This window comes from Ipomoea triloba, chromosome 2 (genome assembly GCF_003576645.1).
Source record: "Ipomoea triloba cultivar NCNSP0323 chromosome 2, ASM357664v1".
Classification (NCBI taxonomy): domain Eukaryota; kingdom Viridiplantae; phylum Streptophyta; class Magnoliopsida; order Solanales; family Convolvulaceae; genus Ipomoea; species Ipomoea triloba.
Window position 1 is genome coordinate 8,062,106 of NC_044917.1, and position 24,346 is coordinate 8,086,451.

At 33.8% G+C, this 24,346-nt stretch overlaps 1 protein-coding gene across 2 annotated transcripts; it reads right to left on the reverse strand.

The window, feature by feature from the left end:
- Positions 1-4,521: 4,521 nt before the first annotated feature.
- Positions 4,522-24,092, reverse strand: LOC116009206 (DNA-directed RNA polymerase III subunit 1-like). Of its 2 annotated transcripts, none has more exons than XR_004096488.1 (29): positions 23,886-24,092; positions 23,232-23,397; positions 22,990-23,119; positions 21,970-22,119; positions 21,494-21,671; positions 20,787-20,950; positions 19,320-19,432; positions 18,412-18,511; positions 17,258-17,473; positions 17,037-17,185; positions 16,806-16,947; positions 16,592-16,732; positions 15,959-16,147; positions 15,591-15,804; positions 15,180-15,273; positions 14,536-14,770; positions 12,771-12,962; positions 11,612-11,710; positions 11,244-11,447; positions 10,882-11,160; positions 9,466-9,613; positions 9,187-9,338; positions 8,451-8,606; positions 8,258-8,371; positions 8,039-8,133; positions 6,957-7,161; positions 6,659-6,861; positions 5,196-5,343; positions 4,522-5,009 (listed from the first exon to the last, which is right to left on the reverse strand). XR_004096488.1 is itself a non-coding variant. In XM_031248737.1 (29 exons), the coding sequence occupies exons 2-28, from the start codon at positions 23,303-23,305 to the stop codon at positions 5,283-5,285; spliced, it is 4,197 nt and encodes a 1,398-aa protein (XP_031104597.1). In that variant the 5' UTR covers positions 23,306-23,397; positions 23,886-24,092; the 3' UTR covers positions 4,522-5,009; positions 5,279-5,282. The 2 variants fall into 2 exon arrangements, 1 of the variants encoding a protein (XP_031104597.1); XM_031248737.1 differs by having other exon boundaries at positions 5,279-5,343.
- Positions 24,093-24,346: the final 254 nt, after the last annotated feature.

Consider the following 24,346-nt stretch of genomic DNA (forward strand, 5'->3'; position numbering starts at 1 on the left):
GAGAACTGAATGAATTGTATTGAATAAGATAATTCAAAGATACAGATTACAATGATATATATAATGAGAGAATCTCAGAAATACTAGAATAGGATAATCACAGGAAGCCTAGAATAGGGAGTCATGATTCAAATACATAGAGTCCTAATAATAGTAATCTTTTGAGTGGACATGGTAATTTATCAAATGAGTATAATGTTGAAATATATTGGTTGACAAATGATTTGTCCCTTATTTTGATACTAGTTTTATACGCGCATTGCGCGAATGGGTTAATGCCCGATGTTTATATTTAAATAAATATTTGAAAGTATATATCAATGCAAGATTATATAGGAGAAGTTTATACATGGGTAATTGAATGTCGAATTTTTTTATTTAAATATCTAACTCAAAGTATATGAACCAAGATAATTTAGAAAATTCATTATAATTATTACTAAAATAAATGTTTGCAACCTTGTAAAATCGATAGTCTAAATATTCGATCTAAAAATGATTGTCTAAATAAATAGTACTTTTAATTTGAATTTTTCTAAGTGTTCTTAATTCTCTTTTGAGTAACATTGTCATTGTCGATCTTCATCTTTACTAGTTGTTCTCTTCCTTTTTGTTGGTAGTGTGTTATTTGCAATTCGGTTATTGTTGGTAGCATAGATGACAACGTCATGCAATAAGATTATGATATCTGAGCTATGTACTTTCCTTTAGGTGTTCTGCTTGGGGTTCATTTGGTTCAACCATTATTGTTGAATGCGTTATTATGGATAAAGAAATCCCTAGTTTAAGAAAAAAAGATTAAATAAATTAATAAAAATCTAAAAATTTAAAATATTATGTATTCCAAAGTTATTTAAAGGCAGTTTCTTACTTCAATTTGCTGGGTAATGGGGTATTTGAGTACTTTCATTGTCAACAAATCCCCAAAGTAGTTAATATGATTGGTTTCAAACTATTCTTTTTTATTTTTTCATGGTATTAAAGAAATACATATGTATCATTTTTTGGTGTAACTACTAATTTATTTAATTCAATAAGAGTAAAATAGAGTGATTCCGCTTCAATTTGTTGGGTTATTATTTGAGCACTCTCTTTGTCAACCAATCCCCAAGTAGTTAATATAATTAGTTTCAAATTATTTTAAAAAAATTTTTCATGGTTTTAATAAAATACTTGGTAAATAAATATATAACATTATTTTATACTATAACTTTGATATTTAATTACAAGATATTGTAAAAATAAGATAATGGACAATGTAATGAATATCAATTCATAAATTTGAATGTAAAGAATCTTTGCATGAGAGAAAATAAAAACAGTATAACTAATGAAATTATTTCTCTTATTTAATTTAATTTTTTGACAATGAATAATTTTTTCAAATAAAGGTATTGTAGACACATAATTCTAAATTAAAGAAATACATATGTATCATTTTTTGTTGTAGCTACTAATTTATTTAATTTAATAAGAGTAAAATAGAGTGAGAAACTTAATTATGTCAAATTTGATTGAGATGAGGTTCGAACCTAAGACCTTTCTTATAGAAATTAATGGGTAAGTTAAAAGTTAACGGAATATTAACGGAGAAGATGATATTGAACGAAAAACTTAACGGATAATCATAAAAGTAAGGTTAAATTAGGTAATCTCTATTAATTATATTAATTTGAATTATCTTAACCATCTATTTGATTAAATAATTCATCTGAACCATCCATTTGATTAAATAATTTGACCGCCATTTTTTCTACGCATTTTAGATCTAACTCTCTTTGGCTCTTATTAGTATAGTAGATTTATAACCCTAGAAATGGAAAAGATTTTCCCACAGGGATTATGATATCAAAATATATTCTTAGAAGGATTGAAGCATCATAAGATATTCACGTAAGGTAGGGCGTATCAGTATTCGATTCAGTTTTTTTTTCAATTTCGGTTTGTTCGGTTCTTAAAAAATGAAACAATTTGATTTAACATTGTAATTCAGTTTCGATTCATAATTGGTTCAGTTCGATATCCGGTACGGTTTAAGAACCTCAATTCACATTATTTCATAGTATTCTGATCTAGCACAACTAATTAATTAATCAATTATTTATTTTTACTAATAATTTAGGATTAAAAATCTATTATGCATCCATTGGTTCAATCAAACTCATTTAATGAGACTTTCAATTCTCACTTTCATAAGTTCTTTATATAATGTAGCAAACTTTTTTGTTCAAATCCAAATTAACTAGCAAAATTAGAAATAACGGAAATAGAAGGGAAAAGAAATCACTCAAATAAATAACACATGACCATAATCATGAACACCAATGTTTCACTCCCATATATATAGTATTTTCATTTTGAGTGTCATAAAGTCGCATTCGGTTCAGTTTGATTTTTTACTGAACAATTCGATTCGTTTCAATTTTTTACTGAATCATTCGATATACAAGAACTCATTACTGTTCGATTGTTCGGGAAAATCAAACCTTATTGCCCACCCATATATTCACATACGATCTTATTCTGGTTAAAAGAACTTCCAGCACGTTTGGTTCACGGAATGGATTTGGAGGGAATAGGAATGTTATTCCATAAGGAATGGAATAAGTAAGGAATAGAACATGAATTGTATTCTATTGTTTGGTTCGCTGAAAGAATAGACTTTAGGAATTGTATTCCAACATTTAGTTGGTTAAAGGAATAAAAATGGAATATATATTTAAAAGACATAAATACCCTTATACAAAATTTACTACTATTATTATTATTACATAAGATTTTTATATAATATTATTCCATAGCAATTACAATATTAATAAAATGATCTATAAATTATGAAATAAAATATTCATATAAATAACAAAAATTTTTAAAGAACATTTATTAATACTTAGAAAATGAGATTATGAAGTCTTCAGGAAGTTGGTTTGAGATGTGTGTATCTCCTTATTTCAAGTAGGGCTGTCAAAGTGGACCAAAGCCCGCGGGCTGGCCCACACTCGCCCCGCGGTGGGGCGGGTTAGGGTCATGAAAAAATAGGCCCGCGAAAATGGGGGCCTAATGGGGCGGGCCAAAATTAACCCGCGGCCCGCGGGCTAAGTAAAAAAAGTTTTTTTTTAAAAAAAATATATATATATATATATATATATATATATATATATATATATATATATATATTACTATTTTTTTTTAAAAAAAAGAGGAAGATGAAAAGCCCGCCTGTCGGCCCGCGAACCCGCGCAGGGCGGGTTAGGGTTACACAAATTTTGGCCCGCGGGCCTAACGGGCCGGTCCGCAAAAGCCTGCCAGAAATTTGGCCCGCGGTGGGGCAGGCCGGCCCTCTTTGACAGTACTAATTTCAAGGAGTCTTCCTGTACCTAGATTACATTTCGTTTTTATATTTATTTATTTAAATGTGTATATTGTGAATTATTTGGATAGAGTTATTTATTTTTTGGTATAAAATTTAAAAAATTATACCAACACTTGATTATTTGTATAATATTTAATTAATCTATATTAAATATTAATCTTGTTTTAATCGTCTTGATGAGATGATATTATTTGTGTTTAATAATATAAAATATATGTATAAATATTTAACAAAAATATATAAATACATAAAAACAATATAAACGAAATATTACTACGAAAATAATAACGAAAATAATATTTTTACAAAAAAATAAATTTGATTCAAAAGTGTTGTGATCTAAATATATTTTAAGTTTAATTAAGGGTAAATAATAAATAAGAAAATTTATCGATTCCTGAGAACTCAGAAATAGGTTAATACCAAAGGGGGTCTGGTAATAGCTATTACCCTTGCAAGAGTAATAGCTCATTCCTAGGAACAATGTTCGTGGGAATAAAAAGCATTACCAAATAAAGGAATAGGCCTATTCCCGTGAATGCTATGCCATTCGAGGCCTATTCCGCGTACCAAACATGCAGTTCTAGTTAAAGAAGGCCTGCTAAGACATATAATATTTATTAATATAATAAATGATTCTTTACTAAGCTAATATAATAAATTTACATATTATATTATATTATATTATAGAGGATAGAGGAGGGATATCTAATGTGTATGGCCGAAATGGTCGTTTTAGTGGCCACTTTTGGGTCACATGTATAAACTTTTTTTGAGTTGATGAAATAAAGTCCAAGGTTTCTGTTAAAAAAAAAAAACTTTCTTTTTAATGAATTTCTCATAAAAGCAACATGAAAAAATTGACATCTTATATCTCAAAAGTTCGACAGTAATACGAAACTCAGATTACTAATAAGTCACGATGGTTATTGACGTACTGTAGTATTTTTTTTTTTTTTTTGAGTTCTACTGACTCAGTTACATTGTAGTATCTGTTCATACCTACTTTCTCAACCTACTGAAGCACAAAGAGTCAACAGATGCCTCCACTGAGACTCGAACTCACTCCCTTCCACATGGGAGCGACGTACTGTAGTATATATAAAAAAAAAAACAATTATCTATGGGAAACTCTTCACTATTTTTTCTCCCCTCCATTTGGCTCTTTTTTACCCTTTCCAACTCAAACACAATCTTCATTTATTTATGTTGGTTTTCAATTTCTCTGAACCCAAAACCACCTTCTAATCTCTCTCTATTATTTTAAATCTATTTTGTATTTCATACTACTCTTCACTTTATTTATGGTATACTCATTCTTAACACAAATAATTCATTTGGTTCAAATTAACTTTGAACAAAAGATAAGTGCCCTTGCTCCACTATTTTTTCAACTGTACCAAACTACTCTATGCAAAATGGTTATGTGCAAGTTAAAATGGTTAGGCTATGCACTAAAACTAAGCAACATTTTGGATGCAAAATTGGGAGCCAACCTTCGCCTATCCCTTTTTTAATGTTATCCACATAGCGAGCAGAAGAGAGCAGTGTTCGGCTATATTTTTTCGTTGATGTACCATCCTGATGAGCCTGAGCACTTTACTGCCTCACATCCATTCTCTTTCTCTGTTGATATCTGTTTAGTATGAAAACAGTGAAATCATATCACTTATACCTCACATATTGAGACTAGAGACAATCTGATATAACAATGCAGTAGTATTCCTTCACATTCATGTTCTAAAATATTCTGATTGTTGAGAACCGTAATGCAAACAAGCATATGTCAGCATCAGTAGGAACATGGAACAATTGACTTTACCTTTCCACAAACATAAACCCTTCCTTTGTCATTTTGAAGACCGACGACCTATTGAAGAGTTAAATCATGGTGAAAATTGGTACCTAGTCAGTCTCTGGGGATAATTGATTCTTTTCCATAATTCAGCTCAACTGGATGAGAAGTGTTGCTGCAGAAAGGAGAAAGAGAGTGATCAAACACCATGGGGATGGATGTTATGTATGTACTATCACTACTTAGAGCTACTTGAAACATACAAGTATCCATAAAATAATAATCAAAACCAATTTCAAGAATAAATAAATAAAAATGACAGAAAGTAGTTTAAAATATGATATATTTGAGTTATTTCCACTTTTGGTCCCACGAGTATGGGACCATTTCCACATTTGGTCTCACGACTTTTAAATCCCTACCACATTTGATCCTTTCGATCAAATTCCGGCCACATTCCGATCACCGGCAACTATTTTCCGACGAATGAATTAAGTCAAGGACAATTTTGTCATTTCATTTTTTTAATTTAATTTTTTAAAAAAAAACATATTAGTGGTTTTCTTCTTCTTCGTTTGACCCAGCTGGCACGCGAACCATGGACCTTCGTTGGCGTGAGAGAGAGAGCAAGGGGGGAGTTCACCATCTTCGTCTTTTTCCTACAGGTACCACCGACGGAGAGAGAGAGAGAGAGCGGGGGGAGCAGCTGGTCTTCTTCTTCGTCTTCGTTTGGCACCGACGAGAAAAAGAGAGAGATGCCGGGAGTAGCTGGTCTTCTTCTTCTTCGTTCGGCACGAGAGGGAGAGAGAGGGATGCAGTGGCGAACATGGCTCGGTGCAGCGATGCCGGTGGCAGTGGCTTGGTGCGGCGGCGACGGTGGTGACAGCTTGGCGTGGCAGTGGCGACTTCGCTCCTCCCTAGCCGGCGTCCATGGTTCGCGTGCCAGGTTCGAACGAAGAAGAAGAAGAAAACCACTAATATGGTTTTTTTTTTTAAATTTAAAAAATGAAATGACAAAATTGTCCTTGACTTAATTCATTCGCCGGAAAATAGTTGCCGGTGACCGGAATGTGATCGGAAGGACCAAATGTGGTAGAGATTTAAAAGTCGTGGGACCAAATATGAAAATTTTAATAGTCAGGGACCAAATGTAGAAATGGTCCCATACTCGTGGGACCAAAAGTGAAAATAACTCTGATATATTTCCTTGCAACGAATTTTGCAACAGCATGCATGGACATTTATAAATTTTGATAAAGAAAAAACATAACTGATGAATGTTAGAACAAATAAATTGACCCATTTTTGCCAAAGATCTTGTGGTCAAGCGGCGTAGCTGTGGCCCTTCTAAGTGAGAGGTCACAAGTTCGATCCCCAGTGGGGGCGTTGGTCTTTGTACTTTAGTAGGTTGATCTACTAATAGTCCATACTATTCAAGAAAAAAAAAATTGACCCATTTGTGTTTACAACCATAGATGCCAAACACTTACCTTTGCATAACTTTAAACATCCCTGTGCCCATGTCCATTGGTATGCCCATAATGATGCATTCACCGACTCCTTCAATTTTGTCATCCCGCCCACTTACAGAAGCATTGAAAAGGTGATCAGCAGTCTTCTCAAAGGAGGCTAATGTCAATACACTGTCTTTCATCTTCTGCATACCAAATCTAGTAATTCCTAATACTTCACCCTGAAACATTAAGAGTTATGAATGAATTGCAAGAACCCTTTGTTATGTTAAACTGGATAAACACTGAAAATTATGCAAGTTTCTGGTATCAATACCTTAAAAGTCATTAGATCTGCTAGAAGCATCATGTGACGTAAATCTATAGTCATCTTATAGTCTGACATGATATCCTTAATCTGTTCAATTATACGCCTTCTTGCGGCTTCAATTCCAAGTACTTGATTCACTTCCATGATGTGATTGGTTTTTGTATGACGTCCAACAACTCCTTCTGTGCCCATAACAGCTAGAAGACCAGTCCTACGAAACATGACTAAATATTAGGGGAAACTAACTTTTATCATGAGAAGTAACATTCATATTAGAGGCCAGATACACTTTCTCTGCCATTTAACTGCATTCTAGATACTTGAACCAAATTTTGTTTCAAAGCAATCTCCCAAAATGAAAGCCATATATATATATAGAAAGAGTAATAATCAAATGAGACCACCTCTTCCCGTGAATCCCGTGAGACTCTTCATAAATGCACACAAGCTACTACACGAATGCACACAGACTAGATTGTGTGCAATTCCCCAGCATGAATGCACACAAGCTACCCTATGTAGATGCACTTGAATATTAGCCTATATATATATATATTATGTAGCATCTTCCATAATAATCATCATCCCTATTACCTATATGTGCAACTTGTGTACTATTCAAATATATATAAAGCATTAGCCAATGTCCCCCGACTTGGGAATCCAATTGCTGTACAGTTAAGCTAGGGAGGCAAATCATGGTTTCAGTCATATTCTTGATTAACCAAACCACCTCAAAAGGGTTCACTGAGGTTTATTAGAATATATCAAAGTTATGAAACTTGGTTTAGGTTGAATCACTTGGGAAATCCAAACTTTTCTCAAATACTATATATATCCCAATCAAGCAGAACAGAAAAGAATAATGTTCATAGAAGATACAGAATGCAAAACTGTCATTCAGTTATCCTTGGAAAGATGTTAATCAAGTGATTCGCATGCAGGAAATAGACTCTGTAAGAAACACTAGAGAGGTTCTTTTCTAAGCAAAGATTAATAAAGACACCATGACAAAGTTGTGTACATCAGATAATATAACAATTGCTTGTAATTTGAAAGTTTCACTAGAAAAGGTAAATTGGCAATACCCTTCCACAAGCAAGTTGTACTTTTCCTTTTCCGTTTCCATTTCCTTTTCCTTTTCGGCTTTGTTGATCACAGCACGTCCAACAGTGTTGATACCCTGGTGAGGAAAATAAAATAACTGTTGTGAATCCACACAATTGAGCAGATCAAGAAACCAGTCACAATTGTGTTGGACTATAAAATAAAAATTTATGAAATTTCTAATTGTGCCATTGAATTACCTTCACAACAACCCCAGGAAGCTTATTTTTGAGACGGTGGAGTTCAAAATGAAGTTTACTTCGATCAGCATGAGGGATAACTTCCAGCTTTTTAGGATCTAAAACCTTGATGTGCTGAAGGAAAACGCAAATTTTAACATTGAGGTGCCACAAGTTGAATAGAAGAAATTAAATGAATTGAAGCATATCCTACCTGTTCCTTCAACTTAATATTTTTAGTCTGCAAAATTGATTCCTTAACAATATAAGCATCTATGGAAAGAAATGAAGTTTGAATTGCTTCCAAATCAAGAACTATAACTATGGATGCTACTCTCGCAGCCATCACTATCTTAATACTCTTGGCAACCTACAAAGGAAAATGAAGTAACAGATCAGCTTAGTAATAACCAACATACTAGCGAGGTGGTTGGAAATCTTCTCATGAAAATAATAATAATAATAATAATAATAATAATAATAATAATAATAATAAAGAAAGAGGGTCTATGCAGTAACATAGACAAAATATTGTTAAGGAGTCTGAACAAACTAACAATGGCATAAAACACATTAAGACAAGATAAGTTAATGTTATTTTCATTACCAACTAGAGGAAGGGGGGATCGAGATTATACGACACACCAGAAACAGAATTTTAGAAAAGCATTCTAGGGAAGTTTAACATCCAACCCAGAAACTGTTGAAAAATGAACTTTCCATCTTTTTCCTTTGTTTCTTGGTGTTGTGTGTTTTATGGTAAAGAGCCTAGCCTAAATTATTATCTTAAAAACATCACCACTAACAAAAAAGCATAGAGTGTCTCTAAATCTCTAATGATAAAATAACTTTACTAAGGCTGTTGATAATACCAATAAGTAGTTAGAGAATCAATAGCTGCACTTTTGCATAGTTATTATTATTTAAAAGATGGAGAATAAGATGACTACCTGACCAAGAAGAGTATTTTCAATACGACACTTCACTATTTTAGCAAAATCTAGATCATCATCACATGAAAGTTTTGCTTCAATAATAGGTGTGCTGATCCTTTTGGCTGCATTTATAATTTCTTTTATGCGAGGAACACCGAGTGTAACATCTGAAAAGGTGTTAAAGAAACATTCTAAAGAAAAAAAAAATACAATCATGACTACTAATAACGATTCAGTTGGCCAAGAAACCAACTAAATTGGAGCAAAACCCAACACAAATCGAAACAAGGATACTCATGCTTGCAACACCAGCAAAGTGGAAAGTTTTTAATGTCATCTGCGTCCCTGGTTCTCCAATACTCTGAGCTCCTATTGCACCGATTGAAGTCCCGTCTTCTAATTTCTTTGCATGATAACGAGAGATGCAGGTCTCTAGGAAAACCTATGGCATTGGAAACACATCAAGCTGTTTTTGAGAATCAGGGCATATTGCATCATAGCAAGCAACACATAAAGCAGTGACCTTGTTACAGCTGTACAAAAATAGATTAGCAGATAACAGCAAGCACCAATATCTACAAGCATAATTCTTCTGACACAGGATACAGAACAAAATGTATTATTCAAGTCCAGATAACTTTACATGATACTTTCAACCCAAAATCCAGAAGGCAGAGTTCCAGATTGTCAGCAGGTAGATTTCATAAGCATTAGGGCATCTACTTGATAAATTCAAAAGGCATAATGTTCAAAAGTAATAATAATAATATGCTTCTTATTTGTTTCATAGGTTCCTGAAGAGTCATGATTCTACTTTTCTTGAGTCCATCGTTGTTACATATGACTAAAAGAATAATATCACAACTAGTCTTAGATTTCCAATCTGTTCTGGTTACTTAAGTCCTTTAAGGAGTTCTCTACCTATTTTGAGGGAAGATCACAGAAAATTAGTACCTATTTTCGATCTCTAGCCTTGATGACTATTATTTGCAGAAGGGAAGAATACTTGAAATGCAAAGAACACAACAATGACAGAATTTTTTTTAAAGGCAATGAACCACATACTAATGAATATTCATAAAAGTGTGATGAACATTCACTCTAGTGGATAATGTACCTCCTCAAATTGCAATATCAATGTAGACTCAAATAATGAAATTAAAAGTTCAAAATAAAACCTTTTTGACACAAAGGGAAGTGCCCCGTGAATGTAAAAATTGACCAGCCATTAAAATGCAAGCTACTATGTTATTTTTTAACTAATATGTGAGCGAGTGCTTCACTCTTAATTACTCCATATAAATTGTATACCAAAGACACTAAATCTAATTTCATAATACGTCTTAATGTGTAGTAGTACCAACAATGTCCAATGACTTGGCCAAGATATCTTTTCCTGACACAAATATCTCCGGTCTAAAATCAGGTGTATAAAGCTCAGATGCATGCACTGAAAATGCAGAAGGCAGCCAAAAGTGCCTCATCAAAAAATAATGTTATTGAGCAAATAGTTATATTATGTACGTCACCTAGCTAGGGCAAAAGTCTACAACCACATGGAATTTATGTTTGAAGTATGAAAGCAACTTTGAAAAACCTAAAGGATAATGATCATCATTCAACTTCAAATGCATTAAAGCTAGGGGCTATCTTTGAAAATATATAATACACATTATGCTAACAAACATGGTATATTGGTGAAAAATATACCTGTAGTTGCTTTCTTGTTACACCTGATATATTTAAAGTGATACTTTCAAGAGCATCAAGATCCTCCCCTGCATTATGTTCCCCATCAAGTTTGAGATCTTTCCGTGTTTTCTCTAAGCTTGCTACACAGTTGTTTTCAATGAATTCTTTTAATGAATTGCAGAAGGCCGCTGAGCACCCCCCATCTGGAGTCGTATCATGTTCTGAAAGCCTTTTATGCACCATCTGTTGGATTTCTGATGATGACAGACTCTTTTCCTCTCCGGGAGGACATGTTGCCTGTCAAAATAAATGAATCAAGATTGCACTCAACCTGGAAATATATGTAATTGAGAAGAGATCATAAAAATTGAAGCTTCTACCTTAACTTTCATAAATAATCTATTAAAGTTCAGAGGATGCCCTTCTTTCTCTTCCATCTGTGCAGGGTCCATACCATCATCACCATACTCAAATTGCACTATGCATGAACTTGCATTTCGCACGGTTCTGTCGTACAAAATTGAAAGATCCTCCAGAGCCTTCATAAGCCGCCGAGACATATACCCTGTGTCAGCAGTTTTAACCTGTATAAATAAGAAAGTTTGAAAATGATTAAATATCGGTCTAGATGTTTAGTAGGGTAAACCGGTAAAACATAATCTGTCAAAATAATTTTTTTTTTTAAAATCAGATTAATACAAATTAGCATCATTAACTACTGAAATAAGACAATGATTAAAAGCATTACCGCTGTGTCTACAAGGCCTTCTCTTCCACCCATAGTGTGGAAAAAAAACTCAGTAGCACTTAAACCATCATAAAATGAACTGGCGACGAATCCTTTAGCCTGAATTTACAATCATATGGATAAAATTCAGAACTAAAACTATCATATGTAATTGATGTTAGACTATACATTGTTACATACATTCAGCTTAATCTTCATTTCTTCACATAACAAAAAGAAAGATAACACGATCAGATTAAATGAATTCAGATCAAATAATTTAGGAGGGTTTGAAGCCTATTCAGTGTTTCCATTTAAATGAACTAAATACACAATGCAAGTTGGCATCCTCAAATTTTAAGGTCAAACAAACAGCAGAATGTCAAAAGCAAATCCACTCAACTCAAATTGCAATCCAAGCAATTAACTCTTTTGATAATTTTCAAAAAAAAAAAAAAAAAAAAAAAAAAAACTCTTTTGGATAAAGAAAAAGATGATGAAAGACCATGAAAGACCATGTGTTGATCTAATGATAAGTCCAAGATAATATTGTGTACCCAGTAAAACCTACCACATTAAATCCACAGATAGCTTTGTATCACAAGTGCAACCTTTAAACTTCCACCCTCACCTATCTATCCACTTTAACCTTCACCTATACATAGCTCATAACATATTCATATATAAAAAATGTGTATCATTCTCAGGACGTATGTATTATAACATTATTAATATAATCAATATGTTCATTCTTTCTCTGGTTTTCATATCTTAACTTTTGCTTCACTGTTTGATGGTGGTTATTCGCCATCCACCACGCCTTGAATCCCTTAATTTCAATATTATAAGCAGAAATAAGAAATATACATATATGTTCATCTTTCTTTTTTTTCACACTTGAAATACGAATTAAATAATATACCCACAAGTAATCAACTTTTGAAATTGCGGTTGTCCATTCAACTATTCAGTAACAATCAGGATCAACTCTGACTTTGCTAGAAAAAAAGAGCTCACTTTAACTCGATCTTTATTTTTGGTACCAACATGGAAATAACAAGCACCAAGTTGATATGGTGTTCTAGTTAAACATAGTGCCAGAATTAGGATTTGACAGTCTACCATTTAGAAAGCAAATATAACATTTTTTTAAAAAAAAAAAAAAACATAAAGAACTTACAGCTGGAAATATTGATTTTGTAGGAAAATGAGGAAGACTCCGGTCCATGAATCCATTTGGAGCACGACAACCCCCAACAGATTGCTGGCCGACACATGCAACCATCTGACTAATATTGATATCTGAGCCTTTTGAACCACATTGTGACATAATTAAGGGGCTATTCCTCCAATGTAGTGTATTAGTGCACACCTGCACAAAAAGGGTTAAAAAGGCTAATATACCTATTTCCTCATAACACAAGCAAACTCAGAAAACATATACACACTGTATGGCTTATAGAGTCTTTGCCTTTAAAAGGTTCAACTTTCAGAATAGAGAGAAGCAGCGCCAAATTACCAGTTGCACAAACTCAAATTTGAGAAACTATATTTAATATTTTGAAATTTTCATTACAAATTAGAAAATATTAGAGTGTATTTAGTAAACGGAAATTTTTTCATCTTTTTTTTTTCTTGGAAAAATGGAAAACAGAATTTTATTTGGTTCAAAATAAACTATTTTCAGAATTAGGAAATGGAAATTAAAAAAATGGTCTTCCAACATAACAAAGCAATTTGGAAAACACTTCTTTCATGTTTTCTAAAATTTCAAATACAAATGTATTCAAAATTTAACTGGTAATTTACCATCTTCTTACTTATGAACTTCAACCTCACATATTTATCTAACCTAGTAAATAAATTTTAAAAAACTATTACATTTGCATATTAATTTGATAAGTGTTCACCCCGTTATGGGTATTGGTGACGTCCAGAGCTTCTGTTTCAGGGGAAGGTCCAGTCCAATTTCAAGTGGTCAACTAGTTAGATTCAAAATGGCCTGGTTGTCCACTTGAGGGGAGTGTTAAGAGTCCCATTGATAAAATAAGAGAGAATATATGCCTTTATAAGGCCATGGGTTAGACTAGCTAATAGGTTGGATTCAATCTTTTAGTGTGGTTTAGGCCATGTGCATTATAGCCCAATCTTAGTTTATAAGAATAAGGTTATATATTAACACACATGATAACAATAAGTCTGACAAGCTAGACCTAAATTTAGTATTTTTCAATTGCCATAATTTTAGGCTCAATTTAACAGTGATCTAATATTTTCAGATCAGATACTAATGTAATTAATCTTCTAGATGCAAGTATACAACTACATTGTGTACTAGATACCCAAAAGGTTCCATTCCAATGCCCTAGCTGTTACTGTACCTATCAATAGGATCTGAAGTTCTAAATAGCAAATTATGTTGTCAAACAAATTGAAAATTAATTCAGAATTTTGAACTTTTGAAATCTTTGTGTTCCCTAACATTATTTTGATTGTTCTATACATGAACAAATTGAATTTCATTTCTACATACATTAATTCCTGACTCCATGATCCCAGGAGTCCTAGCTCCACACCTGAACAGAGTGTATAGAATTCTGAATTTTTCATGTTTACTACAATCAAAAAGACATCCTGACCCTGCAATCCAATTGAATTTGTCCTTCATTCATGTGTCTTCTTTTCAGGTCCTTTCATTAAATGGACACAGATCTAACTGGGAAAAGCTGAGTCTAAAACTTTGAAATGTTATCCAGGTGACTAAAGGTTAAACCAGAAAGCTAAAGGAAAAATAATGCCATGTTAATTGCAGGAATGCAGGATCAGTAGCTAATGAATAGTTATAACTTATAAATGGCTACTATGCATTCCCTTTCTTTCTTCAGTAATTAGGATGAGGATGGTTCCATCAAAGCACAAACAAAATGATTGCAAAAAGATCTTACTTGCCCAGTTTTCACTCGGATAGCATTCAGTTCCTTTGTTATATTGGCTTCAAGTGTCTGTGCAGCATCACAGCCAGGTTGTTCCTCAAGTTCCCCCTTGTTAAATGAAGCTATATACGCTTCACATATCCCATACCCCTTCTCTATTTCCATTGTCTTCTTTTCAACTAACTCCTTTCCTGGTTGGACATCATCGATGCCAATTGAAAATCCATGATTCCCTATCCAACGAGCACTGTCATAATGCAACAGCAGGAATTGTGCGAAGATAAATAACCTTTTCAGTTAACTGAATATAGCAAGATATAATGAAATCAAAGTAACGAGTGAACAAGTAACAGTTATACCATCTGGTGGTTTAGCAGAAGAAAAAATGGTTCAAATAAATATACTTAAGTAATGCAGGGGCCAAATAAATACGGATGAGCATAAGAATCCAACACTATGTGTTGAAGCAAGTTTGGTAGACTAGAAAAGAATGAAACGACACAAATTTAGAATGAAAAATGTGTGACAAAATTTGCAATAAGAAAAAAGAAAAGATGTGAAGTGCATAGGAAACAAATCTCATCAAAAGGGCGTGTATAGATGTGAAAATATGCAAGGAAAACGCTGAGAAGCTGTTAGAAATGCCATAAACATACCTCAACTTTGCAAGCCGATTCATACATATTGCAGCACCATGTGTGTTATAGTCCCTTAGCAGCACAGAATAAAGTCCATCCTTGTTTCCATTTCCTATTGCCCATTTCACAAAATACACATTCATAGTTTAAGTTAATTTTTTCCCTATTTAACAAGTATAATGAACATTTCAATGACAACCTTCTCGATATTGTTGACATAAATGGTAAGACAAATTCTCATTTTTATTTTTCATAAACACAATAAGCTGGTGCTTACAGCACTGAACGCAATTATGCAATGGGCTTTACCTATGACTTACCTCCTTACTTCAACATGAAGTAAAAAGTAAAAAGTAAAAAGTAAAAAAGGGCATCTTTAACCCAAAAAAGTAATATAAGATTAGTATAGAATAAAAATTGGAAATTCACCTAGTGTGGCCTTTCCAAGTTGCCCACTTATCAGCTCACTGTTGCGGAAGTAAACAAACCCATCACTTGGGCACATTGTTTCTAGACCTTTTTCTAGACCTTTTTCTCTCGGGTAACTCTTCTCCTTAAGAGTAAGGTTTAAGTAAACTCTCATTTTACTATATGGACGTAGAAGCACACCAAATAATTGTTTTCCAGTCCAAAGCTCAACTGGCTGCAAAAGCAACAAAACAAATTTTATTGTCTTTTTTCTAAATCTGAAAACAAATTAACCCCTAAGAATGGGATAAGGAAGAGAGCAATAATATAGAAATGCATTTCATTCTAGAAACTTGATCAAACAAGAATTATGGAGTTCATGAACCAACCTTAATTAAAGCTGGAGTTGGCAAATCAATGTGATCCATCGCATCGCCCATGTATGAACACATAAGTGAAAACGAAGCACGATCGTAAAATGTGTCCTTCCTTGTAATGAGAAAGGAAGATGTTAGAAAATCCTGTGTAGAAGCAACCAAGATTTCCCCACTCTTTGGGGTGCATAAATTGTTTTGGACCTGCATTACCATCAGCAGTATGTTAAAACAATGGCAGAGTATTAGGAGATAATGTTGCCATATTTAACAATTTTCCTGTTGGTCTATTTCACACATATTGAAGAGTGACATATATAACTAGTTTTATGATCTCATGCTGATTAAAATAACATGTAAAGCAGTATTGGAAATTGGAATCCAAAAATATATTGGATATAAAGGTTATGAGTTTATCCAAATGAAAGAAATTGAACAGTTCACAAAATACTTGGCAAATAAAACACAAACAAGAAAAACTTAAGACAAAGAACAAATCAACTCTTCCCATAAGGTATTGAAACCATTGCAATATTAGCCAGGACTGAGAAAAGGAGATTGAAACTATTTGATCAAGCAGCTGACACCAAAACATATATCTGTAGCCACATAAGAATGTACTGAACACTGATTGACTGAACATTTTACCCCCATCAACAAAAGAGCCTCTGTGCGAGCCTCTACTGTTTGTGGTACATGCATATTCATCTCATCACCATCAAAATCAGCGTTGTAGGGATTGCAAACAGATTCATTAAATCTCAATGTGCGCCATGGCATAATCCTTGCCTACACCCAAAGAAAATGTTAATATCAACATAATTAGACACTAAAAACAATTTTTTGAGTAATAATCAGTCACCCGATGGCACATGATAGACATTCGATGTAAACTTGGTTGTCTATTAAATAGAACAGCATCTCCATCTTCCAAATGACGATCAACTATGTAGCCATATTTCAATTCATCAGCATGACGCTTTCTACTAGAGTACATTAACGAACTGCAAAATTGCAAATGAACCAAAAAAATTTCAAAATCATCATATACAAATAGGATTGAGAAGAAATTGGAATTTACAATCCTACTTACATCTCGGTACCATCAGGATGCCTGATATACTTCGCACCAGGGTATTTGTTGGGCCCATTGCGAACACATTGCCTCAACTTCTCTATGTTGTGTCGTGAAACACGCTCAGGAAATGTTAAAATTCGAGCCATTAAGATAGGAATTGCTACCTGCAAATTCTATCATCATTTTCTATTTCTTTTTGTTGAACAGAGTGGTAAAACCATGGTAAAACACAATACCTCAGTGATTTTAAGATTTGGATCGGGTGAAATAACAGTGCGTCCAGTATATTCAACACGCTTGCCTGACAGATTTCCACGGAAACGACCTTGCTTTCCTTTGAGGCGCTGAACAAAGCCACTCAGTGGCCTGGAAGCTTGCATTTGTGGTGGCAATCCACGTACATCACTATTTATGTACTGTGCAACTTCCATTTGGAGATCAACCCAACTAGCCTGACTCAATTTTAAAGGGAACAAAATATTTTATTAACCACAAGAATTCTCAAATCTCAGTGAAGACATAATAAAGGCATCTACTTCAGATGTTTAAAAATTTTTAAATAGGTTACACATGTTGACACAACACGAGAGTATCTAAAATGCATAAATATAGTGACAACATGAAAGCTGAAAATAAAATAAATTTAACAAAAGTAGAGAAAATGTCATATTACCTTAGGGAATTGTAGATTGATAGAAATGTAGATTTCTAGGAATGTATTCAAATTGTGTTTAGTTAAGATTGGAAGTATGTAATATTAACATGTTTGGTTGATTGTTATCTTTTATATCCCATTAATCACTTTTACTTTAATACCCTCAATCCATTTAATAATAATAGTAACAATAACAACTTTAGGTGAGTGTGGGTATGATTTTTAGATTTATTAAAGTAAAAATTTAAAAAAATAAATATAAAAATAATAAAATAATGTCTCCACCTGGAGACAAAGAAACTCTATCTGTCATGGAGATGCATGGCTTGGTTTTAGTAATGACAAAAATGAAAAAAATTAGCTATTGTGCAAGATAATCTTAGATAACTTAAGAAAACCAAGGGAATCACATCCACTCAAGAGAAGGGAAAAGGCTGATGTGGTAGGCCGTAGGCATATCAGATTCCCTTGGATTATCACATAACATGAACCAAACAACACCTGTTATGTAACATCCCAACATAACATTACCTTGGTAATCTCAAATTACCTGAACCAAATGCCCCCTAAAAGATCAGAAAACATGGATTGGCAGATTCATTAACTAAAACGTCATATTCGGATTTAACTACAGAAACTATATACGAGTACACCAGTCCAACATGAACACATCGTATACAATTTTTGGATAATGCTTTGAGAATATGAGAGGAGCTCATCAAAATAATATCATACCAGACTTCTAGCTGGAAGAGTTGTATCGGAAATTTCTTGTCGAAGACTTGAATTTGCTTGGATAATGCGCTTCAGCCTCTCTGTGATGTCATTCTCATTACTGCAACAAAAATACCCAGGATCTCAACTAACTATATGTAATGTGAAGGAATAAAATGTAGTATAGCAATAGCACATTTTAATGCTAAAGAATGTTTAAAAAAAAAACACCCTGAAGACAATCATGATTGCTGGAAAGTTCATCTTTTACTGGTATAAGAAGCCAATAGTTTAGTGTATTGACAAAAAGGATGTGAGGTTCAGAAATGCACAGACCACTGCCTGCCTACTGCCTGATACTGGAACAAAATTTGCAAAAGAAATATTTTCTTACCTATCTCTCTTACCAGTAGCATTAGTCTATTATATTATTGTATTTCAAGGTGATTTTGATGACTTATGACTTCCGCAAAAGTTTCCACCTAGTCTAAAATACCATTCCGACAATGTATGTTGACTTAACAAAATTTGTAGAAAGCTTAAAGAAGAGTCAACAGCATTTGCTCCAAGATTTTTATATCTAGTCATTGTTGCGATGCAGAAATTAATTTATATACCCTTACATAATGCTTTGGCATGATTACATGAGGCATTTATTCCCTCAACCAGAGTTGCATGACAACAAAGGCCAAATCCTTCTACTCAACCACACCCTCCAAGTGGTAAGAGTGCTCTACCTACAGCCAAGAGGTTGGAGGTTCGATCCTCAAACCCTTGGGTTTGAGCCGGTCAGCTATGGGTAACCTAGGCTGGTTTACCTCCTTGTGGTCCTTTGCCGACTAGGGTCACAGGGCGAGGAGAAACCCTCGTTAAAAGAACAAAGGCCAAATCCTGAATAGTTCACACAATTACACTTGAGCCAGACATACCTCTGCATTCCACCATCCACAAAGACAGAAGGGCGTATTGCTATTGGTGGCACAGGGATACTTGTGACAAGGAGTTTTTCTGGTTTGTCACTAAGATAAAGCAACTCACAGTCCTGCACATCACATGGAAATAGGAGGAATTAGAATGTGGAAACAAAGAGGAAGAGCCTACAAGCATAATACTAACTCTGACCCAAATCAAATGTCCAATGTTATTTTATTTTTATGTGATAAGTTAATGTCAGAATTCAACTTTAAAAATCTGAAATGGAGTTTAAATTAGCTGTTGCAACCATGTGTAAGAAATTGCTGGTCCACACTTCATTTACATTTAATGGATTGAAAAGTGTAAAGGCCTAAAGGGTGTTCACTGTTCAGGAAAGGGAAATACGCGCTAGAGCTTAATCGTAAAGGCAAGAAATTTCTGGTCCACACTTAAAAATCTTCTAAAGGATTGAAAACAAGGAAGGGTAACACCAGCAAACTCAAACTTTTGTCTTACAACTTCAGTGTAATCAAATGTTAAACTTTATTTCGCAAAATGTGGATACTATTTTGAAACAAACCGAACAGAAAACAAGGTTATTTAACTCAAGAGAAGGTAGAAGTAAATTATTCTATAGCAATCTAGATTGGAGGCATTTTTGTGAATGAAAATTTACTGTAAAAAATACAAAACAAATAAGTAAATGCCTATCTAACCAATTTATTCAGATCAAATTTTTAATATTAAATTACTAAACTCAATTCAAGCCAGGTATCGCTAGGGAGAAAAATAACCATATTTCTCTACTTAATATCATCAATGGCCATATTTACTATTAAGTCACAATATTGGTATTTTTCTTCACTGGCCTCTAACATTAGTACATTACTATGAATTATTTTACCACACCCAACTAGAGTGTCAATTGACCATCATTGGAAAATGAAACTTGTACTGAGATTCACACTCAATGTTAACATGGCAAGACAAGATTGGTTACTTGGCATAGAAGTTCATGCAACAAATCCTGCCCTGGCATGTCAATAGTGAGTGCAAATCTGGGTGCATGTAGCATAGAACTAGATTATCGTGACTCTTTTATTAACTTTTTTAGTGTTCTTGGATTCCAATTAACCCTAGAAAACTGTCTCTTCAATATTATTCCATTCTCTTCCTTAATTCCCAGTTCACTGCTTAATAATACTTCCCTTCCTAGTTCATGCACCTAGGCAGTTGGTTTTTGCCCCAAGGATAACCCTACTGCACCAATTTTGGCATTTTGCACTAACCATAAGCATTCATCTTCAAATGATACATGCACCATCTTCTAGAAGTTCATAAAACAGATGAAATCAAACCATTTTTTAGGTGTTCACACTTCACAGGTAGTAATTAAAAATAAAATTTGTAAATGAGAAGTAGAAAATGAAAGGAACCTGTGTGATTTTACTATGTAACTATAGATATAAACAAAGCACTACCTCATCTATCATTTTCTTGAAGAGGGCGTGAACTGTCTTCGAGTCGAGTTCTGGAGGCACAGTAATAGATCCCTTGATTTTGTTAGAAACAGCATTATGGCACTCATCTAAAAACTGACTTCCATATTCATGGATGATCTTCAAAGGGCCCTTTTTCACCATTCCTAGAATAGATAATCACTACACTTGACTCAATAACAGCTCATTCAAAAAGTCAACAATACTTCTTGAAAAGGTAAACATATCTACATTTTCTTTCATTCCATTTTCATTATCAAATACTTTGTTATGTCTAACACCACTCAACTAATAATGAAGCTACAAAATGATTCCAACAATAAAATCACAAAAAAAAAGTGAAAGTTGGAAGTGGGACCCACTTCAATATTACATGTCTTTGACACCAAGGATACAAAAGCATAAATTCCAAAAATTACATTTCACTTTTTCATTTGGTTTGATATTCTCCCTTTACAGCCTAAACACCTTTGTAAAGTTATTGTTAAAGTTTCATCTAAGGAAACGATCTTAGCCTTTATATTGACAAAAAATTACTCTACAGAAAAGAATAGGCAAAGAAAAATCATGAATTAAGGCTCATGGAATCGGAGGATTTGCAGATTCTATTATTGTGTGTGTGAGCAGGTGTAATAGGAAAATAATGCTATCCACCACATAGTCATATAGGGACAGAGAAGTTATTAAACCATTTACGCATCCACATCTGGAACAAATCACTGCCTTGCGACCACTTGTCATGGCAGTGCACCTTTTCACAACTCTTTTGAGCAACTCATTCTTTTTCAAATGCTCCAACTTTGTATTTCTCATCTTTCTTAGGAAGTCTAGACGTTCTTTTTCACCAAGAAGAATGCGGGAACAACCCTGTAAAAATAAAATGGGGAGAATGAAGGTAAGACAGTTTAGAATTGAGCAATCCTACATCCAATGTTACTAATACCAACTATGCAATCCACCCATTTGACAAGCAGGTAAACTGCAAAAGTTACGTAACACCAGCAGTTTTTAAACTTTTTATCCAACCAAAAGGTTGAACCATAATTTTAATATTCATGGGTTAATCGGTAGTTCAGTTTTAATAAAACTGCCTGCATCAAACATCAAAAAATGTAAAATTTCCTTTGGACAATAACACCAGAACTAGTGCTCCGTAACCAAGTACCTTGCAAATGCATTTCAAGATGTCCACAATGATGGGTAGATATCCAACATTAAAAACTGGTAAAGCAAGATTCAAGTATCCATAGTGACCAGGACATTGTTTGAAATCTCCATCGCATGTGGCACAAGATTTGGTCTTATTTGGAGGACCCTGAAACCCAAAGTTGTGTGAGTTATCTAAAAAATACAATTATAATCAAGTGGTTTGCAAGACTTGCTCTGCCCAAACAATGGTAGGCAAGATATAATGGACATAAATGAGAGGCAGTCATTCTAAAACATTTAACCATTGTTTCCACTGTGAGTTTGTCAAATTTGTTTCCATTCCAATGATCTATGAAAAATACCATAAATTTATTCTTATTCACTTCTCAAAATGAATATAGAGACGGTGCAAAATGCAGGTAAAGTGATATAGATTAAGATCAGTAATGTCAAGAATGGTTAACAGCATAATTTTACAAAAAATAAAAGATGTATTCAAGCATTTCATGATAATGAATCAAAAGGAATGCCAACTGAACCCACTCATATTTCACTACAATGTTTATTAGCATCCCTCCTCTTAATCCAATATTAGCACTCGAAGTTTACTCGGCTTTCATGTGCACCACCTACATTCATGCTTTACTTTGTCCCCAAAAATCTGCCCAGTCAGTGTATGGCTCTAAATCTACTACCTACCATTTTACAAACCATAGAGAACTCCGTGTCTCGTCAAAGCAATAAATAAAGAATACAAACAGCTATGGAGGTCATAATGAAGTACAAATTGAAGAAACCCACAGCAGTTATAATGAATAGGACTTACAATTTATTATTTTATATAAGGAAAACAATTGCCTTCATTACCTATCAAGCTAATAGTTGCATTGAGGACTTGGTTTAATAATGGCATCCATGCCAAGTTGTAACAAGCTTTTTATCAAGCCAAATGCTAATAGTTTTGTTTTAAAGCTTGCTTCTCATAATTAAAACTTAGGCAATGCATTCCTATACTTATCACAAAAGTAAGCATTACCATGCGAGGGTCTAATAGGCCGTTGGGAATAGGATTCTTGGAAGCATCGTAGTAAACTCCACGATAGACTTCAACTTCAGCTGATTTCATTACTTCAGAACCAGAGAAAGTTGAAAACTGAATACTTTTTCTATAAAATGGCAATGAAATTAGGGTAAATATATAGATTAAACTCAACTTAAAGACACTCAAAAAGAAGGGAAAAAAGAACATGCTCAAATTGAGAAGAGCAGAAAGCATACATTTTCCGAGGGCCCACATCTTCAATGTAAGGCTGCTTGGTGAACTGTATTTCTTCTCTTTTCCTCATCATCATCTTGACCACTGCTAGCCTCAATCAACTTGTTTGTGGGGAGGTAACTCTACTCTGAAAAGTTGATCACTTGTATATTGTCCTTAGGGTTCAGCCTAAGCATAAGCAGCAATGCAGTTATAATTTTTCAACGAAACAGTCCAACATCATTGCACCAAACACTACTTTAAATTGATCAAAGAAGGTTCAATTGAATAAATTATTGAAATTAATCATCATAATCATTATAAGTCCATAGCCATCACCATCTCAAATGCCATATAATCATTTAATCCAATTACCTCATCATTATCGGATAATCATAATCTCAACATCCAACTCTTAATCCATATTTAACAACTTAATCACCATCATTAAACCATAAGCAAGGTCATTACTATACTAATCATCATCATAATCTCATCTCATCACCTAAGTATCATTATCATCCAATTAACTCATAATCATCAATCTTAATCTCCATTAAATCATAATTCCATAATTGATCTAGTAATCACATCATTATCCCAATTATCATCATCATTAAATCATAATTACTACATTAAACTATAAGCAATTAATTAAAGCCTAATTCAGCCATTACCTCATCCAGTTTCTACCAAATAACACACTGCCAACCACCACACCTCCACGCTATGGTCACCGGAGTTCCACCGAACGAAACGCTGGCCACCACTGCCCTACCGGAAGGACAACCGCCGCCGCCGAATCTGCCTTGCCACGCCGGAAACAGAGGAGCTGCTTCTGCTTCTAGAGCCTGCCGTCGACGAGAGGAGGAAACGGAAAAAAAAAAATTTGTATATATAGGAAACTTTAACCTAAAAAATTAAGCCCGCCCACAAATAATTGCCTACTAGGGCTCGAACCTAGTACCTATCATATGAAAGTGTCACTATATTACCATTGAACCACAAGATCCTGACATGTATATATATGTCTGTTTATATATATATATATATACTAATATCTATGTAATTAATTACTGAGTTACTATACTAGAACATATGAAACTCAAGATGTTGACTTGATTCAAGCTATAGAAAA

Excerpts from the sequence above, each read along its gene's own strand:
- LOC116009206 (XM_031248737.1), bottom strand. The coding sequence starts at position 23,305 with ATGATGATGAGGAAAAGAGAAGAAATACAGTTCACCAAGCAGCCTTAC. Across the intron at positions 16,733-16,805 it reads TGTCTATCATGTGCCATCGG|GCAAGGATTATGCCATGGCG; the intron begins GTGACTGATTAT and ends CTTTGGGTGTAG. Across the intron at positions 15,805-15,958 it reads CAACTCCAGCTTTAATTAAG|CCAGTTGAGCTTTGGACTGG; the intron begins GTTGGTTCATGA and ends TTGCTTTTGCAG.